This window comes from Rhineura floridana, chromosome 16 (genome assembly GCF_030035675.1).
Source record: "Rhineura floridana isolate rRhiFlo1 chromosome 16, rRhiFlo1.hap2, whole genome shotgun sequence".
NCBI classification, from domain to species: domain Eukaryota; kingdom Metazoa; phylum Chordata; class Lepidosauria; order Squamata; family Rhineuridae; genus Rhineura; species Rhineura floridana.
The window spans coordinates 22,942,839-22,970,821 of NC_084495.1; the positions used below are offsets into that span (position 1 = coordinate 22,942,839).

At 42.2% G+C, this 27,983-nt stretch overlaps 1 protein-coding gene across 6 annotated transcripts in view; it reads right to left on the bottom strand.

Moving 5' to 3' along the window:
• The window catches only part of DIAPH2 (diaphanous related formin 2), a 455,139-nt gene that overhangs the window by 263,134 nt on the left and 164,022 nt on the right, over positions 1-27,983 (bottom strand). For all 6 annotated transcript variants that reach the window (XM_061598178.1, XM_061598177.1, XM_061598175.1 and 3 more), the window contains one exon: positions 16,983-17,084. In XM_061598178.1, coding sequence (XP_061454162.1) covers positions 16,983-17,084 — 102 coding nt within the window. The remainder of the gene's footprint in view (positions 1-16,982; positions 17,085-27,983) is intronic.

The following is a 27,983-nucleotide window of genomic DNA, read 5'->3' on the forward strand; positions in this document are numbered from 1 at the left end:
GAAGAACTTTATTTGTATCACACAAATAAGCTCTATAAACAGACAGAGACACTTACGCAGCACAAACACCTTCAGCAACAAACTCCGCATAGACTTTTCTCCTCAAACCCCCATGCTTGCTGCAACCTCTAACACAGTTTTATGGCCCTCTAGCAATTAGAGACAAATTCCTGCAGCTGTGTGATTGCTGCAACCTGAGCCTTGTTTCAGCTCACTCATGACTCTTTAACCCTTTATTCCCCTGCATCCTTGGGGATCAAAACTACATTTCTCACTGCATGTCAGTAGATGGTAACAATCCCCCACCTTTTGATTCCTATAGAATGCAGTCCTTGTATTATACATACTTTTGCATCAGGCAATGTACAGTATGATACATACATGTGTTACATATGATACATTTCAATCATATTTTTATTTCATTCCCAGAGCAGCTATGATCTTCCTATGCTTTTCTTCGGGCAAAGGCTTTGTGAGTACATCTGCTAACATGTTATCGGTATCACAATACTTTAACGTAATCAACCCTTGTTTAATACAGTCTCGTATGTGATGGAATCTAGTACTTATGTGTTTTGTACGTTTCGTGTGACTCTCTGCCTGTGCCAAGTGAATACAGGCTTGATTGTCTTCAAAAAGCACATAAGGTTTGGAAACAGATACGGACACATCTTTAAACAATAGTTCGTACCAAAGAAGTTATGTACATGCACTGGAAAGACTAATATATTCAGCCTCTGTACTCAAGATAGCTACCATGGTTTGCTTTATGCTGTGCCCCTCTATGAGTGCCCCATTGTATAGTATGGCCGAACCTGATATAGATTTTCGGGTTGTGCAGTCAGCTCCATGGTCTGCATCAGCGTAGCAAACGAGACCGCCCTCCTGTGGGGCCGAAAGTAACAGCTGTTTACTGGCTGTACCTTGTAGGTACCTTAACACCCTTTTTAACCCATTCCAGTCATGTAAAGTGGGGTGTTCTACAGCCCTGCTTAGGATATGTACAGCAGTACATATATCTGGCCTGGTTACCTTCGCAATATATAATAGCTTTCCAATAATACATCTGTATTGTCGTGGGTTTGCATATGCATTATCGCTATGCTCGCTTTGGAAACCCACGGCCATTGGAGTTTTAACTGGGTTACATTATTTCATACCATGATCACTCAACAGCTGTTGTATTTTCTGTTCCTGATGCATTGAGATACTACCATCTTCATGCAGACATATTTCCGTTCCCAAGTAGTGAGCTACAGGACCTAGCTTCTTAATGTCTACATGGCTGGCTAACTGTTCAGAAAAAACATGATCTTGTGTTATGGTGTCACACACATGTAATATATCATCCACAAACACAAGACAGTAAGCCGTTTTTCCTTGCTGTTTATGCATATAAAGACATGGGTCTGCTGTACCTCTTTCGAATCCCATAGATTCTAAAACGATATGCAGTTTTTCGTACCAACATCTAGCACTCTGCTTCAGTCCATATATTGATCTGTGTAATTTACATACACGCTTTGTTTGGTCATCAAAACCTTGGGGCTGTTCCATATATATGTTTTCTGTCAAGTCACCGTACAAAAATGCAGTATTTACATCATAGTGAAACACTTTCATATTGCCCATGGCAGCTATTTTTAATATAAGTCGGATAGTTTCATGGCGTATGACTGGTGCAAACACGGCATCATAGTCCTCTCCTATATGTTGGTGAAATCCTTTTGCTACCAGTCTTGCCCTATATCGCTGTACTTTCACCTGCACTGTCACATTTAATTTTATAAATCCACCTACATCCGATTGCTCTCTTGTCAGGTGGAAGCATTTCAAGTGTCCATGTTTTATTCTTACTCATAGCGTCCATTTCCTCCCTCATGGCTGTGAGCCACTTTCCTTTTTCAGTGTCTGGCAGATTTAAGATGTCGTTATATGTAGTTGGTTCTACTTGTTCACTTCTGACCATCTGTACCTGAAATCTATCCGGCGGTTTACCAAGATTACTTCTTTGTGACCTACGGAGTTGTATTGGCTCTGCTTTTGGATGTACCTGCAATACTTCGTCCTCTCCACCCCGGCTAATGGTGGGCTGACTTTCCCTTTCAGAATCTGGGGACGTTGGAGGGTCACTATGCTTGGAAATAGGGCTTTTAACAGCATTCCATTCCTTACTGATTTGTATACTTCTGCTGATTATTACACGCTGTAGCGAAGGAAGCCAGACACGATAGGCTGATGGTATTCCTGCATATCCAAGAAAATGCCCTCTTTCTGCTCTTTGAGCTAACTTCCCAGTTCTACACGTTTTCGGTACATGCGCCCAACATTTTGCACCAAAAGCTTTGAGGTGTGTGTTTTTCGGCTTTCTCCCATATAGCATTTCGTATGGTGTTGTATCCACAGCTATCAAGTATAACCTATTGAGTACATGGTTCGCATACATTGCTGCTTCTCCCCAAAAATCCGATGCTAAATTACTGCCAGACAGCATGGTGCGCATCATATTTTGCAGGCTTTTGTTACAGCGTTCCGCTGTCCTGTTCTGAGACAGCGACCAAGGGGCCGTGAGAGAATGTCTAATCCCTCTCTCCTTAAGGAATCTCTGCAAAGAGCTGGAGAGAAATTCCCCTCCCCTATCAGAATGCAGCTGTGCCACCTTAACAGAGTGTTTTGCTTCCACCCATTTAACAAAGTGACGAATATGCTTAGCTGCTTCTGCTTTAGTTTTGAGCAAGTAAACAAAACTATATCTTGTGAAGTGATCCACCAGTACTAAATAATATCTGGCACCTCCCTTGGATTTACGGAATGGACCCGCTAAATCCATGCTTAGCAGTTCAAACACCCTGCTCGCTTTGCAGTCGCTGCTTCTCTTTACCGGTGCAGCTTCTGCCTTTGTCTCTTTACACACAGAACATTCCACAAATTCTTTGCAACATTTAAACTTAATATCAACACTGTGTTTTGGCATTAACTGTAGTGTTGAGAAACTAGCATGCCCCAGCTTCCTGTGGTAATCGTGAATACACCCATCGTGGGTGGGTTTATTTAACACAGCATTAACAGCAGCTATTGGATTTTGGTCTATAACATACAGAGCATTTTGTAAATGTCCTTTTGCTTGCACTTCTCCCTTTTTGCTTATAGTGCAAGTCCCTTTTGAAAATGTTACATCCTAGTTCATACTGTTGAGTTTAGACACAGACACTATATTCATGTCCATTTGTGGAACATATAACACATTTGACAGAGTTGTTTTTAAACATTTTACATAAACAGTGCCCCTCCCCATTACCTCACGTTTCGATCCATCAGCCAAAATGACTTGCTCACGTGTAGAAGAGAGCACTTTAAATTGTTCCTTTTTATTTGCGAGAAAATGAGTAGATCCAGAGTCGACCACCCAAACAGGGGAGTTCTCTCTGATGTCTTTACTCGTGTCACTTTTAACTACTTGTACAGACAAAAAGTCTATTCCTTTCTCTGGTTTTCTTGTCATATCACAGTATTTACGAAGATGTTTCGTGGAACCACATCTGAAGCATTTCTTTACACTCGTGTAGTCTTTAACGACGTCTTTCCTTTTACTTGGACCAGCGGCGGCTTGAGTTGCGCTGCTTTCACGTCGTCTCTCCGCCTCCTGGAGTAACTTTTCGGTAACATACAGCATGTTCAGTTCTTCATCAGGTAAAGCCTCGAGCGCTGAGATTGCCGCGTCATAAGAGGCATCTAAAGATGATAATAACACGTAAACCTGTTGCTGGTCAGAATAATACACATCTCTGTCCTGCAACTGTGCAAACAGGCTACGTACAGTCTGAATATGGTCGTGCATGCTTATGCCTTCCTTTAAGCGGGTTTGAAACAGCCTTCTTGCGAGTAACGCTTTGCTGCCAGCCGTAGTACGTACATGCACGTTCCGAAGTGCCTCCCATACATCTTTTGCTGTCTCTTTGTCTCTCACATACAGCAATTGAGAGTCTTGCACTCCCAGGATTATTGTGGCTTTTGCCCTCTGGTCCTGGTGTTGCCATTCCTCTGTGGAGTCGTCTGGAGCGTCTGCCTCAACGACATGCCATACATCTTCTCACATGAGCAGCATTTGCATTTTAATGCACCAACTCACATAGTTAGTTTCGCTGAGACGCTCTAGAGGCAGTCCAGATGCGTAAGACATCGCCCTCCTAGCCTCTCTCTCCGGGAGCTCGATGGTGCTTCCTTCCTTGCCTGCATATGCTCCTTTTTCCAGTTTGTCTGCTTACTGGTTCTGTTGGGTCCGGCTGTAATCTGGGCCCATAACCCTATGTTAGCGGTGGACTTTCAGAACCAGGTAGAACGTAATAGGCAGACGTACACAGGAGCGTTGTAAAGAAGAACTTTATTTGTATCACACAAATAAGCTCTATAAACAGACAGAGACACTTATGCAGCACAAACACCTTCAGCAACAAACTCCGCATAGACTTTTCTCCTCAAACCCCCACGCTTGCTGCAACCTCTAACACAGTTTTATGGCCCTCTAGCAATTAGAGACAAATTCCTGCAGCTGTGTGATTGCTGCAACCTGAGCCTTGTTTCAGCTCACTCATGACTCTTTAACCCTTTATTCCCCTGCATCCTTGGGGATCAAAACTACATTTCTCACTGCATGTCAGTAGATGGTAACACAGTAGTGGCCCCCGAACTATGGAATAGTCTACCCGACGAGGTGTGCCTGGTGCCTACACTTCTATCTTTTCGGCTCCAGGTTAAAACCTTTTTATTCTCCCAGGCATTTTAACATATTTTACTGTTGTTAATATATACCAGGCTGTTAAATGCTTAAAATGTAAGTTTTTAGTGTTTTTATTGTCATTTTATTGTATTTTTGCATTGTATTTACTTTATGCTGTACACCGCCCTGAGAGCCTCTGGCTTTGGGCGGTATAAAAATCAAATACAATAAATAAATATTCAACACTGCTCTGCATATCTTGTTGATTCTTTCTTGGGACAACCTTAAGAGCTCCTTGTGCAAGTCTATAGTCGCTCTCAGATGTATTATACATCTTGGATTTGTTGATCAGGAAGCCATAGTCCTTTAGACTGGCCAAGGTGACATGGAGGTCCTCCCAGGCCTTGTGCAATGATGGGCATCGGATCAAAAAGTCATCCGAGTAAGGGAACTGAGGCAGGAACAGGCACAGACCAGGAACGGACTTGCAAAAAAACTTCAACAGTGCTCTTTTGCCTTCAACCGCTAGGTGGAGCTAGCTACTCCACCTGATATCATCTTTTACATGCACAGGAGAAGCTATTAGAGGCAAGAAGACTTCCTTCAAAAGGAAATCTTGTCCAAATGAAAATAATAAAAAGGAGCACAAACTCTGAAAAATATATGCAAGAAGATAATAAGGAATGCTAAAAAAAGATTAATTAATTAAATAGATTTATATCCTGTCCTTCCTCCCAGAAGGAGCACAATGCTAAGAACATAAAAACCAACAACAAAAGTTGTTTAAATATATTCAAAGCAGGAGACCATCTAGGGAGGCGATTGGACCCTTGGATGATATGAGCGTCAAAGGTGTGCTAAAGCAGGACAAGGAGATTGGAGAGAAGCTAAATCAATTTTTTGCATCTTGTCTTCACAGTAGAGAATATAAGGCAGATCCCTGAACCTGAACTAACATTTGCAGGAAGGGAGCCTGAGGAACTAAGGCAAACAGCAGTGATGAGAGATTAAGTTCTAGGCTTAATAGACAAAATAGAAACAGATAAATTGATGGATCTGGATGGCATTCACCTAAAGAACTCAAAGGTGAAATTGCTGATCTTCTAACAAAAATATGTGACTTGTCCCTCAAATCCGCCTCCATACCTAAGGACTGGAAAGTGGCCAATGTCACACCAATCTTTAAAAAGGGATTGGGGGGGGATTCTGGAAATTGCAGGCCAGTTAGCTTAACATCTGTCCCAAGAAAACTGGTGGAAAGTATTATTAAAGATAAATTAACCAAACACATAGAAAAATAAGCCTTGCTAAAGCAGAGCCAGCATGGCTTCTGCAAGGGAAAATCCTGTCTCACTTACCTATTAGAATTATCTGAAAGTATCAACAAGCATAGAGATAGAAGTGATCCAGTGGACATAGTTCACTTAGGCTTTCAAAAAGCTTTTGACAAGTTACCTCAACCGAGACTCCTGAGTAAGTTTAGCAGTCATGAAATAAGAGAAGAGGTCATCATGTGGATCAGGAATGGGTTAAAAAGCAGGAAGCAGAGTGTAGGAATAAATGGACAGTTCTCCCAGTGGACAGATGTCAAAAATTGAGTTACCCCCAAGGATAAGTATCGCCTGATTCAGAATGCCTGTGCTTCTTAACTAGTTCATAAACAGCCTAAAGTTGGGGGTGAACATTAAGGTGGCCAAGTTTGCTGATAATACTAAATTGTACAGGGCTGTTAAATAAAAAGGGATTGCGAAGAGCTCCAAACTGAATGAATGGGTGGTAACATGGCAAATGAAATTCAATGTAAACAAGTGGAAAGTTATGCATATTCTAGCAAAAAATCTTAATCTTACATATGTGCTCACAGGGTTTGAACTGGCAGTGACTGACTGGGAACGAGACCTTGGGATTGTAGTAGATAGCTCAATGAAGATGTCGACCCAGTGTGTGACAGCTATGAAAAAGGTAAATTCCATACTAGGAATCATTAGGAAAGGTATTAAAAATAAAACTGTCAGTTTCATAATACTGTTATACAAATCTATGGTGCGGCCACATTTGAAACGATGTGTACTATTGTTGGGTGAGATTCAATCTCAATCTCACTGTGCCTCCTTCTTTTCTCACCCAACACTGTTCTGGTCACCTCACCTAAAAAAGGATGCTAGAGAGCTGGAAAAAGTGATCAAGAGGATAGAGTGTTTCCCTGTGAGGAAAGGTTGCAGCATTTGGGGCTTTTTTAGTTTAGAGAAAAGATGTGACATGATAAAAATATATAAAATTATGCATGGCATGGAATAAGTGGATAAAGAAAAGTTTTCTCTCTCTCATAACACTAGAAATGAAGCCAAATGCTGGAATATTCAGGACAGACAAAAGAAAGTACTTCTTCACACAGTGCATAGTTAAACTATGGAATTCACTCCCTCAAGAGGCAGTGATGTTCACCAGCATGGATGGCTTTACAAGAGAATTAGCCTTATCCTCCATTAATTTGTCTATCAATGGCCACTAGCCATAATGGCTGTGTTCTGCCTCCATAGTCAGAGGTGGTATGATTCCAAATACCAGTTGCTGGAAACCACAGGAGGGGATCGTGCTCTTGCACTCAGGTCCTGCTTATGGATTTTCAGTGGGCAACTGGTTGACCACTGTGAGAACAGGATGCTGTACTAGATGGGCCACTGGCCTGATCCAGCTGGCTGTTCTTGTGTTCTCATCTCCTCCCTGGGAGCCAGCACATTTGCTCTAAGCCACAGCAATCACTGAAAGCAAATTCCTGGTGTAAGATACACTCAGAAGTGTCCTGTTCCTTAATTCTAAGGGTATATCCATTCCCTTTCTAAACCACGGTTTTGCATGTGGCTCTAAGTGGTGGACCTTGGGATTCTTTGGGGAAGGGACAGGTGTTGCAAACTTAGTCTGCCCTCCCCTGGTCTATAGGAATTCAGTATATCTGTATAACAGAGCTCACAGCCAGGTTAAGAAAATCTTGTCTAAGATTTGTCCTACTTCAACAAAGATTATGTATATTTCAAAAACTTGCTTCCAGCATTTTAAACACAATTCTCTTCTCACTTCCTGTTGTTCTGCAACAACAAGAGAGCAAAAAAGAGGAGGCTGAACCAAAAACTTCAGAATAGAGCAGGTATATTAATATTCAGTTACAATTTAAGAGAGGTTTTTGTGTATATGATGTAAAATTATACACTTGTAGATAATGTTGTTTTTTGTCAGTTTCCCTGACGAAGAGCAGCAAAATGCATCAGGAATTGTTTATTAAATAATTACTACACCTTATGGGCTTTGCCTACTGCATTTTTTTTTCACCAGCAAGGGAGCCACAAAACTAATCTTAGGCTTTAACAGTTTTATCATTTGAAGAGAACTGCAACACTCTGAGCTGCTTCCTTTTCTCGGCATGGATTGGCATAGTATTAGCATTTGTGCTTTATTCATTTATAGAAATGATTGTTTAGTTTTTAAGGACAAATCTAAAGACAAGTTTCTGTCTTCACACCAGTATAATGCATTTATGACAACTGCTGGCACAATGAACAAGCTAAATAAAATGCTAAATAATAATGATAACTAATCATCCAAATATGATTACAGGACCTGACTGGAAAGCAGTATCATAAACTATGATGATATGTCACTAACCTATACATATCTCACACTGAATCATCAGAAACAGTATTGCTTCAAGAAAAACAGGTGAGGGGGGTTGTTGTTTTTCTGAGACTTACAACAGCAAACTTTGGCAGCAAAGACTGGTAACTCCCCTTTGCTATTCATCATTAAATTTCATCTCACTCACATTAGATGTGAAACTTCATTTGATCCTAAGATATAACTCCAAAATCTGTACTTAATTTGAATATATAATTCATCTTAATGTTTCATCTAAATGAAAATGTGATGCTCTAATTTTCATGCACAAATAAGAATATTAAGCTAATTAGTCTGTTATAATAAGTAACCTAATTACAAAGTGTGACTCTTCTAAATGAATTTTAAACAATTAATTCTGACCTTTATTAGGTTTGATGGGTATATTGATTATCCAATTAAAATACTTTATTAATAATTAACTTACCTAATTTGTATATGCAAATAGGTATACATATTTTGAAAAGAAAAACATTAAATATAAGGCAATCTTCCAATCATCCTCTTCTTACTTAACCTGTTCTTAACAGCAGTATCCAGATTAACAAGAGGCCTTTTAGCAAGGCTATAATCTATAACTGCCACCCGAATAGGGGAAATCTCTATAAACTATCAGGTTAAACAGGTTTTTAATGGGACCTTAGTGCTTCAATGTCAAAAATATGTGTATAGAACTGAATTCTGCCTCTTAGAGGTCTGTCCAACAAACAGGATAGAAAAGAGAACATCTATGTGTATACCTAATCCATATGTATTACATGGTATCACCTGTTTTGATACACATGTATGCTTTGGGCAGCTGTACTTGGCAAAGAGTTCCTAGCCATATCAGTATAATATACAAATGTGATTTTTCACAGTAGGCTGCACAGTCTCAATTACTCCCTCTGAAGTAGTATTCTTTTTAGAACAAGTTATTGGAGGTTTAATACCCACATGTGTATAACATGAAGTTTGCCCCTAACACTATTGGACTCTGTTGCTCAAAACAAAAATAGTAGAAAAACAACTCCTTAAAACCACCATAACTCTTCCTTAAAGAGACAATGAGATGCTATGCAAATAGCATTAAACATTACATTACATATGAGTTTTCTATTTAAAGTTCAGTGGGGATAGTTGTGGAAGGCTTAGCTACTATGAATACATTTTAAAAGTCCGGGTATAAGCAAGCAAACATGCATCTACAGCAGACAGAAAAGGGTGGAAATAGCTTTTGATGGAAGCTTCACAGTCTCCTGAAAAGAAGCATTAGAATGTAGTTTTATACAAAGCAAACAGATTATATTGTAATACAAAGACAGAGAAAGAGTCAGAATGCATGCTAAAAATGAAAAGGACAGCCTCAGGCAAAACATAAAGTTCACAATCACTTTACACTGAAGTCGGAGTTCAGTGATCTATAGCAAGAAAAAAAATTATTCAGTCCTGCAGAATTACTTCTGATATGTGTAAGGATAATGGATAGTAATGATTTCAGGTTGTCTGAAGTATGGGTTTTCAAATATATACAATTACACACACACACACACACAGATGGGAAACACTCACACACCTACTTCAAAATTTAGTTTACATCTTCAAGGACCTGAAGATGGCTTGAACACGGCAAAATACTCACCTAGAAGTAACTATTATTTTCACAGAAGTGGTCTATTTGGAGAACTATAGTATTAAACTGCTTAACATACAATTTTAGACAGCCAGCAATCTTATCCAATCATGTGGTTTGTGCTACAAGGTCATAAAGAATGAAGTACTAAATGTTTGAGAAATTTACACAGGGGCAATTAACAGCAGTAGTGGTGGAAGAACAACAAAGCAATCCTAATGCCAAAATACAATTTAAATAACATCCTAGAAGAACATAAAGATCAAATAAGGAACAGAGTTGAGGCTTTAAACTTAGTTGATAGATTACCAGAAGATCTATAAATTGAAGTCAGAGACATTATCAGGGAAGAATGCAAAAAGGCAATACCACTAGTTAAAAAGAGAGAAAGACCTCAATGGATGACTGAAGACACTCTTAAAATGGTTAAAGAGAGAAGGAAAGCAAAAGCAAAAAGAGATATAAACATGGTCAGAACTCTAGAGGCAATAATACAGTGACTAGTACTTAGGTACAAAGAGAACTATTACAATAGTTATTGTATAGAAATAGAAGAGGACAACAAAAAAGGACAAGAGCCCTATTCCAAAAGATTAGAGAAATGAAAGGGAAATTTAAACCAAGAGTAGGGAGGTTGAATAATCAACAGGGAAACACACTGACTGACCACGAAGAAATAAAAGGAAGATGGAAGCAATGGACTGAAGAACTCTATAAAAGAGATGCAAGGATGGCAGATTTATTCACAGAGGAACTGTATGATTAAGAACCAGAAATTTTAGAATGTGAGGTGAAAGCTACTCTTAAAATACTTGGAAGAGACAAATCACCAGGAACAGATGGCATAAAAATACAGTTGCTACAAGTTACTGAAACTGAATCTGCCCAAATTTTGACAAAAAATTGTCAGCAAATATGGAAAATAAAACAATGGCCCACAGACTGGAAGTGTTCAATATATATCCCAATTCAAAAGAAAGGGGATCCCGAGGAATCCAGTAATTATTGAACTATTCCCTTAATATCCCATGCAAGTAAAGTAATGCTCAAGATTCTACAAAGGCTCTTACCATATATCCGGCAAGAAACGGCAGATGTCCAACTGGATTTAGAAAAGGAAGAAGTACCAGAGATCATATCATAAACAGAGATTGGATAATGGAACGAACCAAGGAATTTCGGAAGAAAATCACACTGTGCTTTATAGATTACAGCAAAGCCTTTGATTGTGTAGACCATGAAAAACTATTGAATGCTTTAAAAGAAATGGGGGTGCCACAGCATCCGATTGTCCTGATGAGCAACCTATACTCTGGACAAGAGGCTACTGTAAGGATAGAATATGGAGACCGATTGGTTTCCCATAGGAAAGGGTGTGAGACCCGTGTATTTTATCACCCTATTTGTTTAATCTATATGCAGAACATATCATACAGAAAGTGGGATTGGACCAAGATGAAGGAGGTGTGAAAATTGCAGGGAGAAATATCAATAATTTAAGATATGCAGACAATACCATACTACTAGCAGAAACCAATAATGATTTTAAACAAATGCTGTTGGAAGTTAAAGAGGAAAGCACAAACGCAGGACTACAGCTGAACATCAAGAAGACTAAAGTAATGACAACAGAAGATTTATGTAACTTTAAAGTTCGCAATGAGGACACTAAACTTGTCAAGTATTATCAATACCTTGGCACAGTCATTAACCAAAATGAAGACAATAGTCAAGAAATTAGAAGAAGGCTAGAACTGGGGAGGGCAGCTATGGGAGAACTAGAAAAAGTTATCAAATGCAAAGACATATCACTGAACATTAACGTCAGGATCATTCAGACCCATGGTATTTCCGATTTCTATATATGGATGTGAAAATTGGACAGTGAAGACAGTGGATAAAAGAAATATCAACTCATTTGAAATGTGGTGTTAGAGGAGAGCTTTGCGGATACCATGGACCACGAAAAAGACAAATAATTGGGTGTCAGAACAAATTAAGCCAGAACTATCATTAGAAGCTAAAATGATGAAAGTGAGGTTATCATACTTTGGACGCATAATGGGAAGACACATTTCACTAGAAAAGACAATAATACTGGGAAAAACAGAAGAGAGTAGAAAAAGAAGACGACCAAACAAGAGATGGATTGATTCCATAAAGGAAGCCACAGACCTGAACTTACAAGATCTGAACAGGGGGGTTTATGCTGTTGGAGGTCGCTGATTCATAGGGTCGCCATAAGTCGTAATCAACGTGAAAGATCATAACAACTCAAGTGGTGAAACACCTTGGGAAACCAAAGGGACCTAATAGAAGCTTAAATGACAACTACGCTAAAATACTGTAACCATGTTCCTAGAAAAAGATATTCACATGACTTGAATATAGTCCTATAGGAAGAGAAAATGTCTACCCAGGAAAACAGGTTTTGCACACGGCAGTAGAAACAAAACCACAAAGGCTGCACTCAAATCACATTACTGCATACAAAACTGTTAATAAAGAGAAGCAGCCCAAGTTGACGGAGTGATATTAGTTGTTGTTGTTGCATTATAGCTTTATTTACTTGTTTTTACTGTTGATCACAGCTTTAAAATGGGCAGTATTTTGACCATAATTAATTCACAGCTAACATCAGTAGTTAGAGAAATGTTCTATATGAAGATAGTCAAATCACTTTTTTAAAAAACTTCCTCACACATATCATAGCTGCCCTTTTGGGGAGGAGAGCAACCATTCACTGGGTTAGAATATTTCATCCTGACAACAAACATTTCAGGGAGGTTTAACTGTGACAGAGTGACAGCCCAAGGCCACTCTTTGAATTTCAGGGCTGAGCTAGAATTAAAATTGACCTTCACACAGGCAAACCCAATAGTTTAGTTACTCTTTTACACTGGTTCTTGCTCTGTTACACTGGTTGTTGCCTTGGCATAATTTCAGGGACATTTCACTTTTCAAGTGTCAAATGTCTATATCATATTATGTTTACGGGCTTCCCATAGGCATCTGTTTGGCCACCGTGATAACAGGATGCTGGATCAGATGGGCTTTTGGTGTGTCCATAGGGACATATCCATACGCTAAAATTTAAACAGATTCCAGACAAGTCGAGGCTGCTTTGGATTGAAGCTCCAGCATCCAGAAACTGGATAGACAGCCTGTTCTAGATCAGGTTGCACTCCCATTGAAAGAATAGATGTATAGCTTAGGGATATGCCTTGATCCATCTTTATCACTTGAAGCTCAGGTGGCTTCAGTGGCAAGGAGTGCTGTCTTCAAGCTCCATCTGATTTGCCAGTTTACATCCATTCCTGGACAGAAAAATCTTGGCCACAGTAACTCATGCCCTGGTAACTTCCAGATTGGGACTGCCCTTGAAGATGGTTCAAGCAGCTGGAAGTACTGCAGAACGAAGTTGGCAGAATTTTAACAGTACACTTTATTGGACCCATGTAACACTGGCCCTATGGAATTGAACTGGTTGCAGATATGGTTCTGAGTCCAATTCAAGGTGCCGATGTTAACCTATAAAGTCCTAAACAGTTTGGGATCCAACTATCTGAAGGAACAGCTCCTTTCATGCCAAACTGTCCATACATTAAAATTGGCAGCTTTTATTTTTGTATATTGATTTTTTTGTGTGTAATTTATATGTAGGATTGTATTGTATTGTATTGCATTTGGTTCTAATGATGTATGTACCCTGTCCTGGGATTTTTAAGAGAAGGGTGGGTTTCTAAATCTTATAAATAAATAAATGTCATGTGGTTATTCCACTGTGCAGCAGACCCTAAATGTAGAAGTGATTACACAAGGAGCAAAATAACAATTTGTGCCAATGCATGACTTGCAAAGAAGTCATCTAGCCAATATGTTACATTTGGCTAGGAGGCAAAAAAAGAGTAGGCCATTTGCTGCTTCAAGGAACTTTTAGTACTAACCAGATGCTCAATAAGCTATTCTATTACTTTAGACATTGGTGAACACAATATTGCTTCTGACGGCATTTTAGGAAGCTGATGCAACTAGTAAGACATGTGTTTGTTGCTGCTGTTAATTAGCATACTATTGCTTATATATGTACTTTATTCAGGATAAATTAACTAACACAGCATTGCAAAAGTTGGTGTGAAGGTTAAAAAGTGTTTAAGAACATAAGAACATAAGAAGAGCCTGCTGGATCAGGCCAGTGGCCCATCTAGTCCAGCATCCTGTTCTCACAGTGGCCAACCAGGTGCCTGGGGGAAGCCCGCAAGCAGGACCCGAGTGCAAGAACACTCTCCCCTCCTGAGGCTTCCGGCAACTGGTTTTCAGAAGCATGCTGCCTCTGACTAGGGTGGCAGAGCACAGCCATCATGGCTAGTAGCCATTGATAGCCCTGTCCTCCATGAATTTGTCTAATCTTCTTTTAAAGCCGTCCAAGCTGGTGGCCATTACTGCATCTTGTGGGAGCAAATTCCATAGTTTAACTATGCGCTGAGTAAAGAAGTACTTCCTTTTGTCTGTCCTGAATCTTCCAACATTCAGCTTCTTTGAATGTCCACGAGTTCTAGTATTATGAGAGAGGGAGAAGAACTTTTCTCTATCCACTTTCTCAATGCCATGCATAATTTTATACACTTCTATCATGTCTCCTCTGACCCGCCTTTTCTCTAAACTAAAAAGCCCCAAATGCTGCAACCTTTCCTCGTAAGGGAGTCGCTCCATCCCCTTGATCATTCTGGTTGCCCTCTTCTGAACCTTTTCCAACTCTATAATATCCTTTTTGAGATGAGGCGACCAGAACTGTACACAGTATTCCAAATGCGGCCGCACCATAGATTTATACAATGGCATTATGATATCGGCTGTTTTATTTTCAATACCTTTCCTAATTACTGCTAGCATGGAATTTGCCTTTTTCACAGCTGCCGCACACTGGGTCGACATTTTCATCGTGCTGTCCACTACAACCCCGAGGTCTCTCTCCTGGTCGGTCACCGCCAGTTCAGACCCCATGAGCGTATATGTGAAATTAAGATTTTTTGCTCCAATATGCATAATTTTACACTTGTTTATATTGAATTGCATTTGCCATTTTTCTGCCCATTCACTCAGTTTAGAGAGGTCTTTTTGGAGCTCTTCGCAATCCCTTTTTGTTTTAACAACCCTGAACAATTTAGTGTCGTCAGCAAGCTTGGCCACTTCACTGCTCACTCCTAATTCTAGGTCATTAATGAACAAGTTGAAAAGTACAGGTCCCAATACCGATCCTTGAGGGACTCCACTTTCTACAGCCCTCCATTGGGAGAACTGTCCATTTATTCCTACTCTCTGCTTTCTGCTTCTTAACCAATTCCTTATCCACAAGACGACCTCTCCTCTTATTCCATGACTGCTAAGCTTCCTCAGAAGCCTTTGGTGAGGTACCTTGTCAAACGCTTTTTGAAAGTCTAAGTACACTATGTCCACTGGATCACCTCTATCTATATGCTTGTTGACACTCTCAAAGAATTCTAATAGGTTACTGAGACAGGACTTTCCCTTGCAGAAGCCATGCTGGCTCTGCTTCAGCAAGGCTTGTTCTTCTATGTGCTTAGTTAATCTAGCTTTAATAATACTTTCTACCAGTTTTCCAGGGACAGAAGTTAAGCTAACTGGCCTGTAATTTCCGGGATCCCCTCTGGATCCCTTTTTGAAGATTGGCGTTACATTTGCCACTTTCCAGTCCTCAGGCACGGAGGAGGACCCGAGGGACAAGTTACATATTTTAGTTAGCAGATCAGCAATTTCACCTTTGAGTTCTTTGAGAACTCTCGGGTGGATGCCATCCGGGCCCGGTGATTTGTCAGTTTTTATATTGTCCATTAAGCTTAGAACTTCCTCTCTCGTTACCACTATTTGTCTCAGTTCCTCAGAATCCCTTCCTGCAAATGTTAGTTCAGGTTCAGGGATCTGCCCTATATCTTCCACTGTGAAGACAGATGCAAAGAATTCATTTAGCTTCTCTGCAATCTCCTTATCGTTCTTTAGTACACCTTTGACTCCCTTATCATCCAAGGGTCCAATTGTCTCCCTAGATGGTCTCCTGCTTTGAATGTATTTATAGAATTTTTTGTTGTTGGTTTTTATGTTCTTAGCAATGTGCTCCTCAAATTCTTTTTTAGCATCCCTTATTGTCTTCTTGCATTTCTTTTGCCAGAGTTTGTGTTCTTTTTTATTTTCTTCATTTGGACAAGACTTCCATTTTTTGAAGGAAGACTTTTTGCCTCTAAGAGCTTCCTTGACTTTGCTCGTTAACCATGCTGGAATCTTCTTGGCCCTGGCGGTACCTTTTCTGATCTGCAGAGATCCTTCTCTGAATGTTCTTACCATCAGAAGCTGAAAGGGTGGCAACCAGTGAAATGTGATTTTGGCTGCAGAGCTCCATTTACAGAACTGTCTCCACAGAAAGGGCCGCCTAGCACCAAGCCTCATGAATTTCCAGCCGAGACAAAGTGCTTTCCCCACATATTATGATCTTCAGCTCTACTTTTATATCCACTCTGTTTAATAATTATTTTTATTGTTGTATTAATCCTGTTTTTATTGTTAACCACCTTGATAGCCATGCTTTGTTTGCTTGCTTATTTTAAAGCCACCTTCATACCTTAACCATCACTACCACAAATACTTAATAGGGTAGACATCTTTCAATATTTTCTAATAAATAAATAAATAAATAAAGTCTTTATCTCTCTGGAGTGTCATATGATGCACCTATATTGACTTAAGATCATACAAATTTGGAGGGAAATTGCATACATTTTATTATGATAAGCAAATAGAAAATAGGAGGAATATGTTCCAAAATATCTGTTTTACAGCATACAACCATTAACCAAAAATAAGTAAAATAATTTGGGAAAACAACAACAATACCCTCTCAGACATCTCTAGCAAACTTCCCAGCATGCACAATGGATAGCACTTACAGGCTGAATTTATGAAACAACTTACCACAACTCCAAACTGTTCTGGCTCGCAGAGATCATTGTATTCATTCTTTAACTCAGCTAAGGCACTGAGCTCCTTCTGTTCAGGGAGGTTCTTTACCAAATTCTAGTAAAAGGAACAGAAATAAGGGTTACGATATTGAAGACTTTAAAAAAAGAAGAAAATACATATAAAATCTTACTCTACCATACTAGAATAGCTAAATTTACAATGGTTCTAAAATCAAATCTTTTTTCCCAGATTCCTAAAGTAGAAAATGTATCATAATTTTAAAGGATTGTTTTCACATGAATGTTGCAATTGTGTTCTGCATAAAAAAAGAATTTGGCTAAATGCAATAACTATCTGATCCATAGATATATAAGCCTCTGCCTAAAATTGTTAGAAAAGCTTAATAAATTGTTTTTTACATCAGCCTTTGCAGCCAGCAGCCTTTTTACAGCACAGGCATGCTTCTGCTGAGCCTTGGGTAAAGAGGCATGCACAACCAGGGCCAAGGTATTAATTAAATGGTGTGTATTACCACTTTTTTTTTGCTTTTGCTTAGATATGGACCTATATTTCCTCCAAGAAAAAGGAAAATTTTGCTTAAAATAACCATGAGTCATTTACAAAACACAGAATACAAGATGGCATTCCCAAACCTGCATAAATCCCTTTAGGGTTTAGACATAAGCTATAGTGTCTTCAGTTTTAACACCACTGGTGGCATGGCATGAAAAGAATGGCAGGAGATTGAAGCGCCGCCCCGTAAAAAATCCGAAGACAAAAGGAAGCCGCAGCTGCAGGCTCCCGATCGTCAGGGCACGAAAAAGAAGCGGTGGACCGGGGGAGGAAACTGCAGCCGCAGTTGCCGCGTCCGCCGCTGAGGGAGAGAGACCGCAGCCGCGGTCTCTCTAAAACGTTGTTAGGCTTTGTCCTGGGAAGAAAACACACCCAGGCAAGGAGAACGTTCCCGGGGAGCTCCCCAGCAGACACACAAACAGCGGGAAAAGACAGGACAGAGGGAAGGGAAAAAGGTAAAATAGACACACAAGAAGTCCACCCTCTGTCACACAAAACCAAAAAACTTATCTAGTCACTAGCTATAGATCTTGCACGGACGAAGGCAAGAATGAACTGGGGAGTGGGAGGGGCCTGACGTCCCTAGTCTTCACTTCAGAAACATTCTTGCCTTCGGACAATAGGTGGAGTCATTACCCGCTTGATGGCATACCTCCTATGGAAAAGAATGCTTTTCCACAACAGGATTGGAGGGGAAAGTCAGTGAATACCACATAAAAAAATTATTTTAAAAAATAGCATCCAAAATACTAACATGTATCTTGAGTTTCTCCCCATACTTTGGTAACCTCTATACACAGCAATTGCATTTTTGAACACGCTCATGTGGCAAACAGTGTGATACAAGGAAACAGAGAACATCTGTCAATATGGAATAGGCACAGAGTTGCAACCAGACATGCTCTTCAGGGCATGTTCATTGTGTATGTGCAGCTGCATGTTCCACTTGGAATGTTACAATGAACACACTGAAAACAGGTTTGCCTCATAAAACACAAAATTGAGACATTTAAAAATAGTGTAGGGCTATATTGTTTTATAATAGACAAGTTCCGAGTCATTTTCACGTTTACCTTTCTCTTTGGTAGTGAGGGAAGGAGCACTTTGACCAGAGCTGCTGGGCAATTAACTGCATTAATTTGAGCAAGAGCACCTAAAATGGACCATTGGTCTCACCTGAAAGGTGATTTTCATATGAGGATGGCCATTACTGTGGGTTAGCTCCACCTATTGTGCGAAGGCAAGAATGTTTTTGAAGCCAAGACTAGGGGCGTCAAGCCCCTCCCACTCTCCAGTTCATTTGCAGCGAGTCTATAGAGAAAAATCTAAAAACACAAGAACAGGGCCAACAGGCCTGCCAGCAGGAAAATAGCATGCATAATAACATGACTCTAACATAGCGATATAACAGAACTAGTAGTCTTGACTTCACTAGTAACTTTAAATGCAATAGCGTAACAGTAATATATAACATCTTAATAAAATATCTATACATCCTCCAACTGGGAGGGTCGTGATGGCCGTCCTCATATGAAAATCACCTTTCAGGTGAGACCAATGGTCCATTTTCCATATGAGGCCGGCCATCACTGTGGGATGTACCAAAGCAGCCCATAAGAGGGAGGGACCACCCACATACTAATCATCATTAAGAACCTGTTGCAACACTCGTCTGCCGAAAGAGGCATCGGCAGAGGCATAACGATCTATTTTATAATGCCTGATAAACGAGTGTAGAGTAGACCAAACAGCAGCTCTGCAAATATCAGCAACAGGAGCGTTGGTAGCAAAGGCAGCCGTAGTGGCCGCTGACCTAGTTGAATGAGCTGTTATCCTAGGTGGAACTGGGAGTTTAAGGGACTCATATGCTAAGGTAATACATGCCCTTAACCAGCGAGATAAGGTAGAATTGGCTACTTTACGCCCCACAGACCTTGGATGAAAGGATACAAACAGAGACTCCTTTCGTCGAATCTCTTCGGTCCTAGACAGGTAGGTCTTGAGAGCCCTCCGAACATCCAACGAATGCCAAACCTTCTCTAGAGGATGAGCAGGGTTCGGGCAAAATGAAGAGAGTACAATGTCCTGATTGCAATGGAAAACTGAATTGACCTTAGGATGGAAGGAAGGATCAGTTTTCAGCACAGCAGAGTCCTTGTGAAAGACACAGAGATGGCGGGCAGAAGACAATGAGCCCAGTTCCGAAACTCGTCTGGTAGAAGTGATGGCGACCAGGAACAAGACCTTGAAGGACAGTAGATGTAAAGGCACAGTCCTGAGGGGTTCAAACGGAGGGCGTTGTAAAGCTTGTAGGACCTTGGACAGACTCCATGAGGGAAAACGGTGAACTACGGCCGGTGAACGTAAAGCAGTGCCTCTGAGGAAGCGTTTAATGAACGGATGTGAGGAAATAGGGGCACCAGTGGAGGACACTGAGAGAATGGACGACAGAGTGGACGCATGTCGACGTAGAGTGTTGGGTCTGAGTCCCATCATAAAGCCGCTATGGAGATATTGCAGCACCTGATGCATAGTGGCCTGGGATGGATCGCAGTGGTGAGACTGGCACCACTTGGAGAAAGCCACCCAAGTATGTTGATTAATACGGGTGGTAGATGGTCGTCTCGAGGCTAAGATAATATCAATAACAGCGTCAGACAGGCCAGCCGACCTCAAATGTCCCCGTTCAAATGCCACGCTGTTAGCTTGAGCCAAGTGGGGTCCTGATGCCATACTGGACCCTGAAATAGAAGATCTGGCCTGACTGGAAGTGTCCAGGGATCCATCACCGACATTGCAAGAAGATCCGAGAACCACGGCCGACGTGGCCAATATGATGCTATCAGAACCAACTGTGCCCTCTCGCTCCGTGAATTCCGCAAGGATTTGGCTAACAGCGGTATGGGAGGGAAGGCGTACAAAAGACCGTCTGGCCACGGTATTGACAGAGCATCCACTGTTTCCGCTGTTGTGTCCAGGTATCTGGCAAAGTACCTGGGAAGCTGGTAATTGCAACTGGAAGCAAACAGGTCGATCGAGAAGACGCTGAACCGACGCTGGAGACGCTGGAATATGGTCGGATGAAGTTTCCATTCTCCCAGAATGATCTGTTGTCTGCTGAGCCAGTCCACTGTTACATTCCAAATCCCTCTGAGATGCTCTGCTTTCAGGGATTGTAGATGTTGTTCTGCCCAGACGAAGATGAGGGAAGCTAGGTCCTGCAGAGGACGGAACCTGGTGCCCCCCTGTCTATTCAAATGTGATTTTACACACGTGTTGTCCGTTCAAATGAGGACATGGTCCAAAGGGAACAGAGACTGAAAATGAAGTAGAGCTAGGTGGACCGTCTTGAGCTCCAGACAAATGATGTTCTGAGTCTGCTCTGCTGTGGACCAGACTCCCTGAACGTATTGGGAGTTGCAGTGTGCTCCCCAGCTGATGAGACTGGCATCCGTGGTGACAACAGTCCTGCGAGGTTCTCTGAATGGAGTGCCTCTGGAAAGATGTTGGACCCTCGTCCACCAGCGGAATGAAAGGCGCAGTGTGGGGCTCAGAGGAACTGTGTGATGATTGGAGTTGGCAATGTCCTGTTGAAAAGGCAACAAAGCCCACTGAAGGTGGCGAGAGTGGACTCGAGCCCATGGCACAATATGGATAGTAGAGATAAACATTCCGAGCGTCCTGGCTAGAAGCATGACGTGTGCGGTTGTTTGTTGCATCAAAGACCTCGCGATGTTTATGATGGCAGTTATGCGATCTGGAGACAGAAACACCATCGCCTGCAGGGTGTCCAACATTGCCCCTAGATGTAGTAGGCATTGGGTCGGTTGAAGATGGCTTTTGTCGAAGTTGACAAGCCAGCCGTAGGCCTGCGAAACATTGAGGGTGAACGTTAAATGACGATGAGCCAGCTCCTCAGAGCTTGCCCGTATTAAAATATCATCCAGATATGGGTAGAGATGGACCCCTTGAATCCGGAGATAAGCCACTAAGGTGAGAAGCACTTTTGTAAATACTCGCGGAGCAGAGGAGAGTCCGAACGGCATCGCTCTATATTGAAAATGCTGGGGGCCAAAGGCAAACCGAAGGAACTTTCTGTGGGCTATGCAAATGGGCACATGGAGATACGCTTCCTTTAGGTCGATAGAGACCAGGAAGTCTCCTTCTTGCAGGCTTTCAGTAATGGAGTGGAGGGATTCCATTTTGAATCTGCAGTATGTTACAAAACGGTTGACGAACTTGAGGTCCAGTACCGCCCTCCATGACAAATCTCGTTTGGGCACAGCAAATAGGAGGGAGTACACCCCTTCCGACCTCTCTGTTGTAGGGACTGGCTCTGTCGCTGCTATGTCCAAGAGGTGATGTATAGCTGTCTGCATGATGCTGTGCCTGGCCAGCGCCCTGTGGCAAGGGGATGGATGGAATTTGTCTGGTGGAGTTGCCCAAAACTCTATTGCATAGCCAGAACTAAAAAGGTCCCTGATCCAGGCGACCTTAGTCAGACGCAGCCACTGGTCTCCAAACATAAGTAGTCTGCCACCAACCGGAAGTGCGTTAATACTGTTTGCGCTGGTGAGACCCTCCCCTATATGAGGACGATGAAGTGCCTCTGAGCCCTTGATACTGACCTCTGCCCTGGAAACATCGGTTCCAGGTTCCCCTGAAGGAATTGGAGTCATAGGATCGGAAGTTGCGGCCTCGTCCTCCTGGCCGCGTTCCTCGAAAGGGCTGGTTAGTGCGGAAGGGGGGAAATCGCCTGAAAGGCCTATGATCGATGTTCTAGACAGTGGCCAAAACCAGTTTGTGAGAGTTTTTGGGATCAACCAGCACTGCCTTTAGAGCTTCCTCGCCAAAGAGCAAAGATCCAGAGTAAGGAGCTCTAGAAAGATTCACTCTGGCTGTAGAGTCAGCTTGCCAGTGGTGAAGCCAGAGGGTCCGTCGAGCGACTATCTGAGCTGTCATGGCTCGTGCCCCTAGTTGAGTGGCATCTAAGGTGGCATCAGCCACAAACGCCGCTGTCTTGTGCAACTTAATCAATGATCTTCTGAGAGAAACAGGATCAGGGGTAGGGTCCTCTAGCATATCATCCAGCCACATCATTGCTGCCCTGGAGAAGATGGAAGCTGATGCGGAGGCTCGCATGGAGAAAGCAGTGGCCTCATGATTTTTGCGGAGGGTGAAGTCCAATCTGCGCTCAGTAGCATCCTTTAGTTGGGATTCTCCTTCCCTAGGCAAAAGAGATCGCGAAACTAGGCTAGCGATCGGCTAGTCTATGCCGGGAACGGCCAGCTTGGTGGTAAAGTCAGGAGCTAGGGAGTAGAGTTTGTCGGCCAGGTTCTTGAAGCGGCGAGTTTGGAATGGATGAGACCATTCCTCGGTGGCCAGTTTGGCAATGGGATCCGGCACCAGGATGTAATGCTCAGTTGGTGCAGGGGATTTGAGAACTCTGGCTGCTTTAATAGCTGGAGCGGTAGTTGGTGGGGGCGCAGCTTGGAGACCAAGGGTGTTAACTACCCTGCGAGCTAGAGGTTGATAATCTGAGGTATTAAACAAGCGATACGATGTATCCTCCTCATGTTCCGAATAGTCACTCCATTCGTCTCCTTCAGCATGATCAGCAAAGGTTGACTCCTCCCCATACGAAGCGTCATCAATACATCTGCCTCTAGCTACGTCAAAAGGATTTGGGGAGCAGGAAGGAGATGCCTCATGGCATACATGTTGGTCCATAGTGCAGTGAGGTATGGTGGGAACTTGTGGTGGTGACTGCATTTGAGTGAAAAATGACAGCATGCCCTGAAGTTGTGAAAGAAAATCAGGAGACAGCTGCAGCCCAGTTGAAGCAGATGGTTGTGCCTGAGTAGGTGGCTCAGTGGGCTGAGTCGGAGGATAAGCCCTGGGCGGCAACACGGGAGGAGGCTGGCTAAGTGTTGGCTGAGTAGGAAAGCCAGCAAATTCCTCCTCGTCAGAAGAGGCAGCGGGGGAATGAAATATATCCGTTAGCTGCGTCTGGACTGCCGTGGTGGGGTTCGGAACAGAAGCATAGCGTGGACGCTTGGTTTGCTGTGGCTGGAGAGATGTTTAGTCTTAGCCAGTGCTTTGACATGTTTAGTCTTAGCTGCCTTAGATGGTTGCGGCTTGGCTGTCTGAGACATGTCTGGTTGTTCCGCCATCTTATATTCACTATGGGTGCAGTACACGGCCACAGCGGGGGCAGGATGTAGAGACCCGAACAGGCACAGCACATGACCACAGAGGGGGTAGAATGTACTGGGAGATGGCTAAGTACACGGCCACAGAGGGGGCAGAATGTACTGTGCTGGCAGTCAAGTACACGGCCACAGAGGGGGCAGAATGTATGGTTCAACAGGTGCAGCGTATCACAGTCTCAGCACACGGTCACAGGTGAGGCAGAAGGTATAGTGTAGGCAGTCAGGTACACGGCCACAGAGGGGGCAGAATGTACAGTTCAACAGTCACAGGTGAGGCAGGAGGTATAGCGTAGGCAGTCAGGTACACGGCCACAGAGGGGGCAGAATGTACAGTTCAACTTGTGCAGATTATCACAGTCTCAGCACACGGCCACAGGTGGGGCAGAATGTACAGTTCAATTGTGTACAATATCAATAGTCTCAGCACACAGCCGCAGCAGTGTATAGGTCAAGCAGTTTAGAGCACAGTCACAGCCTAGACAGCCACAGAAGCAGATTGCAGACAGCGTAGATCACAGTCACCGCCTTGAGATACAGCCACAGAGGCTGTAGAGATCAAATAGTAGCAAGGAGCAGCAGCAGTGGCCACGTGGTAAAAGAACCCTTGTATGTTTACAGGTTCCTAACTGCCCCACATTTACAGGTAACCCTGGCAGCCCTCTATTTATTAGTACATGAGAGGGAAAGAGGACAAACAAAATGGCGCCCGGGGCAGGCGCAGGAAAATACAATAAAAAATGGCGGACAATGGCGAAGGGGCAATGGCGGACTGAGGTAGAGCAGCTTGTGCTGCAGCCGCGGGGCCGATAAGCGAAGTCGCGGCGCAGAACACAAAGAGGGAATGGCTAGGAAAGAGAACAAAAAAGCCGCAGTCGCTAAAGCAGAGCGGGAAGCAGCCGCAGCCGCCGTCTGCAGGGACCGTTGCGGCGTGAAAATGCTAAAGCAAGGCTCAAGAAGACAAAAGCCGCAAAAAAGAGAAAGAGCCGCAGCCGCAGGCTCTCAAGGAGATACTCCAAAAAAGGTACTGCCGTGAGGCGAGGAGCCGCGGCAGAACCCGGGACGGGAACGACTCAAACGGCCAGGTACTGGAGGGAGTAACGCCGGGAGCTGCAGCCGCAAGCTCCCGCTGGGAATAGAGAGAACACAGCCGCGGTCTCTCTGACGGCCGTTGGGCGAAAGGCTGGGAAATCAACGGCCCGGGCGAGGGAGAACCCCCCCAAGGGAATTCCCCAGGAATGAAAAACAACGTTAGATACAAGACAGAGGGAAGGGAAACACTCAGTAAACACACAAGTAACAATACCTCCACACCCTGTCAGACAAATACAGCAACAAAAAACACAGAAACTTAGCTAAAGCTACACTATAGAATATCAGACTTGTTCATACGAAGGCAAGAATGAACTGGAGAGTGGGAGGGGCTTGACGCCCCTAGTCTTGACTTCAAAAACATTCTTGCCTTCGCACGATAGGTGGAGCTAACCCGCAGTGATGGCCGGCCTCATATGGAAAATAGAATATCACCTTGGTTCCAACTGGATGTAAATGCCTCCCACCTCTGCCTTATCCCACCAGTCCTCTTTCCTTGTCATACAAAGATTAAAAGAGTCCCCCTTTGTTTCTTTTCCTTGAGTTTGCAATCCTGAGAGAAAGGTCTGTGACTCATTTGCATTTATTAGGGGTGCATATTGGCTCTGTGCACATCTCAAAGCAACAAGGCAAATCAGGGTGATTCAGAGCAGACACTCATGTTCCTGCTGTTAATCAAGGCCTGTTGAGGCGGATCAAGGAGTCCCCCACCTTCCAAGTAGTTCTGTTGCCTTTGTTTATTCAAAAAATTAAAGCTCCCAACTCCCAACTCCCTCTTCCTTTTCTGAGAAATTAAGCCAGGCTGACTGCGGAAAGACACAAGAGGGGAGGAGGGAGAGTATGAACAAGTGGGGAAACATTTCTTTGGATGAACAGATCAAGTTTTTCATCACAATGAATTATTTCCCTAGTGCAGGAATTCCCCAACTGTGATCCGCGGACCACCAGTGGTCCAGAAGCTTCATTCAGGTGGTCCATAAGCTAAATTCAGATGGTCCACGGAGTGTCTGTAAAGAACACTTATAATTTGAATTCTGTGGCAAATAGTAAATTGTAACGTAATAAAAATACAATTAGAAACCATACAGCATTCAGCACAGCACATTACAATAGCTTAATCAGGAAAATAATAATTAAGTGGTCTGCCAAGACTCTCAGAGGTTTTCAAGTGATCCCTGAGGGAAAAAAAGTTTAGGAATCACTGCCTTAATGCATTCCAATCAGTGATTTTGGGAAGGGATGCTGACAGAGTTGTTTTTCACATGGGTTGCCATTTAAAAACATTTTTAAAAGAAAATAAATAGTTTTGCTCATTTTGGGGTACGTATTAAAATATTATTGTAAAAATTGGCATTGACCCCATGAAATAGAAGTATCTAACTGTACTTCAAGATGTATTTTTGAGTTATACTAAATACTTTGTTGGGTGACAATAATTCAATTTGCCATCACCTGCTAAAGTGTGGCACTACCACTTACTGGAACAAGAGACTCCTTCATCTCAAATTGCAAGGGGAGGAGAGTAATCGCCATATCACAGCTAACCATCATTACCTAATATTTCACCAAACACAACCCAGCTTCAGTTTTTTCACCTCTGTTCAGTTACGGGAATCAGTTATGGGATCCATATACTTAAAGAACTTCTGACACTGATTGGAAGTAAGTGAGGTTCATTTATGTGTTATGTTGCAAAATAGTTTCAGAAAGTTTCACTCTGTTTCCTACGGAAATGGCCAGATGGAAATGGCATTAGATTACAGACTAGTTTCTAAAATTCTACAGAGGGCAAACAAAGGCTAGAACTCTTGGATTAACAAGCACCCTTCATTATGATGAAGGTATGACAGTTGTCCCCAGGTCTATTTTGAATACACTCCATACATGCACCCATTATTAGCTCAACACATTCATAGCATAACAGAGAGTACAGTACAATATTTTGCATAAACTCACATTTCAAGTGGCACCTTACTGATCCAGTTTTAGACAGGAAAGTCAAAAGAAAGTGTTTGTGACAGCACTGAAGCACACAATGGATTCAATCTTTCATGCCTCATGGCTCTAATTTTATGGCATGTCAGCACTGTGATGTTAAAAAACTGTCTGTTAAACAGAACTGAGACATTTAGATACTTTCCATATTTCTGCAATTATTCAACAGTATTCCACTAACTTTATTTTCTTTAAATGTTAATTGCACACTTAAAGGTTAGTTAAGTGAAGATACTGAAGCATAGTGCCCTTTCTTGCATACAAAAACATAACCTTTCTTTCTTGTCTCAAAACATCTCATTAAGTCACTCAAGCCTTGGTCACACATTCCATTACTAACCCCATCATAATGTACACAGAATGGATACTTATCAAATTCAAGCATATATTTCACAAAATTATTAACAATATGCTCCAAATTCGTATACCTATGACTCTTTATATTTGCTGGTATACCAGATATAGTGTGCAATCTCTCTCTCTCTCTCTCTCTCTCTCTCTCTCTCTCTCTCTCTGTGTTATATATATGAATTGATAGACTGAGGTGTGCCTTGCATGCAGACTTATTGCACTTTTCAGTGTTCAAAAACTTTTGTATAACACTGCACATGAAGTTAGTCGAGCAGAGACTCCTATGTTTTATGCTTTTTTGGGGGGGGAAGGGTGTAAGGTTAACTCCTCAGCCACATCTTCAGGTAATGCGCATATTCCAGAACATTTTGTTCTATGGCCCCATTGCAGAAACTAGATATCAAGGATTCTAGCCCAGTTTTATGTCAACAAGCTACTTATTTGACTGAAACCCATCATCTCCAAACTGAGGAGGCTTGGTCTATAAGCAAGTTTCCCACTCAGTAAGAACAACTAGGCTTCACTTACTACAGTGGGAACAATTTTTTGGTAAGCATGCATAGAACTGCAGAGGTTTGCACAGGATTTTGCCCTAAATTAGACTATGTTAATTCCTGATAAAATAAAGCAAGTCTAAAGGCTATGTTAATTCACTTCAGATATTTTTAGCTAAATATTTCTGGAGTGTGTAAAGCACATACATGCTTTAAACTTCTGTTTTGACTTTACACTGCAAAATATCCAGATTGTTCATTACAATTTATTATACAGTTCCTTATAAAGCTCATTTTTA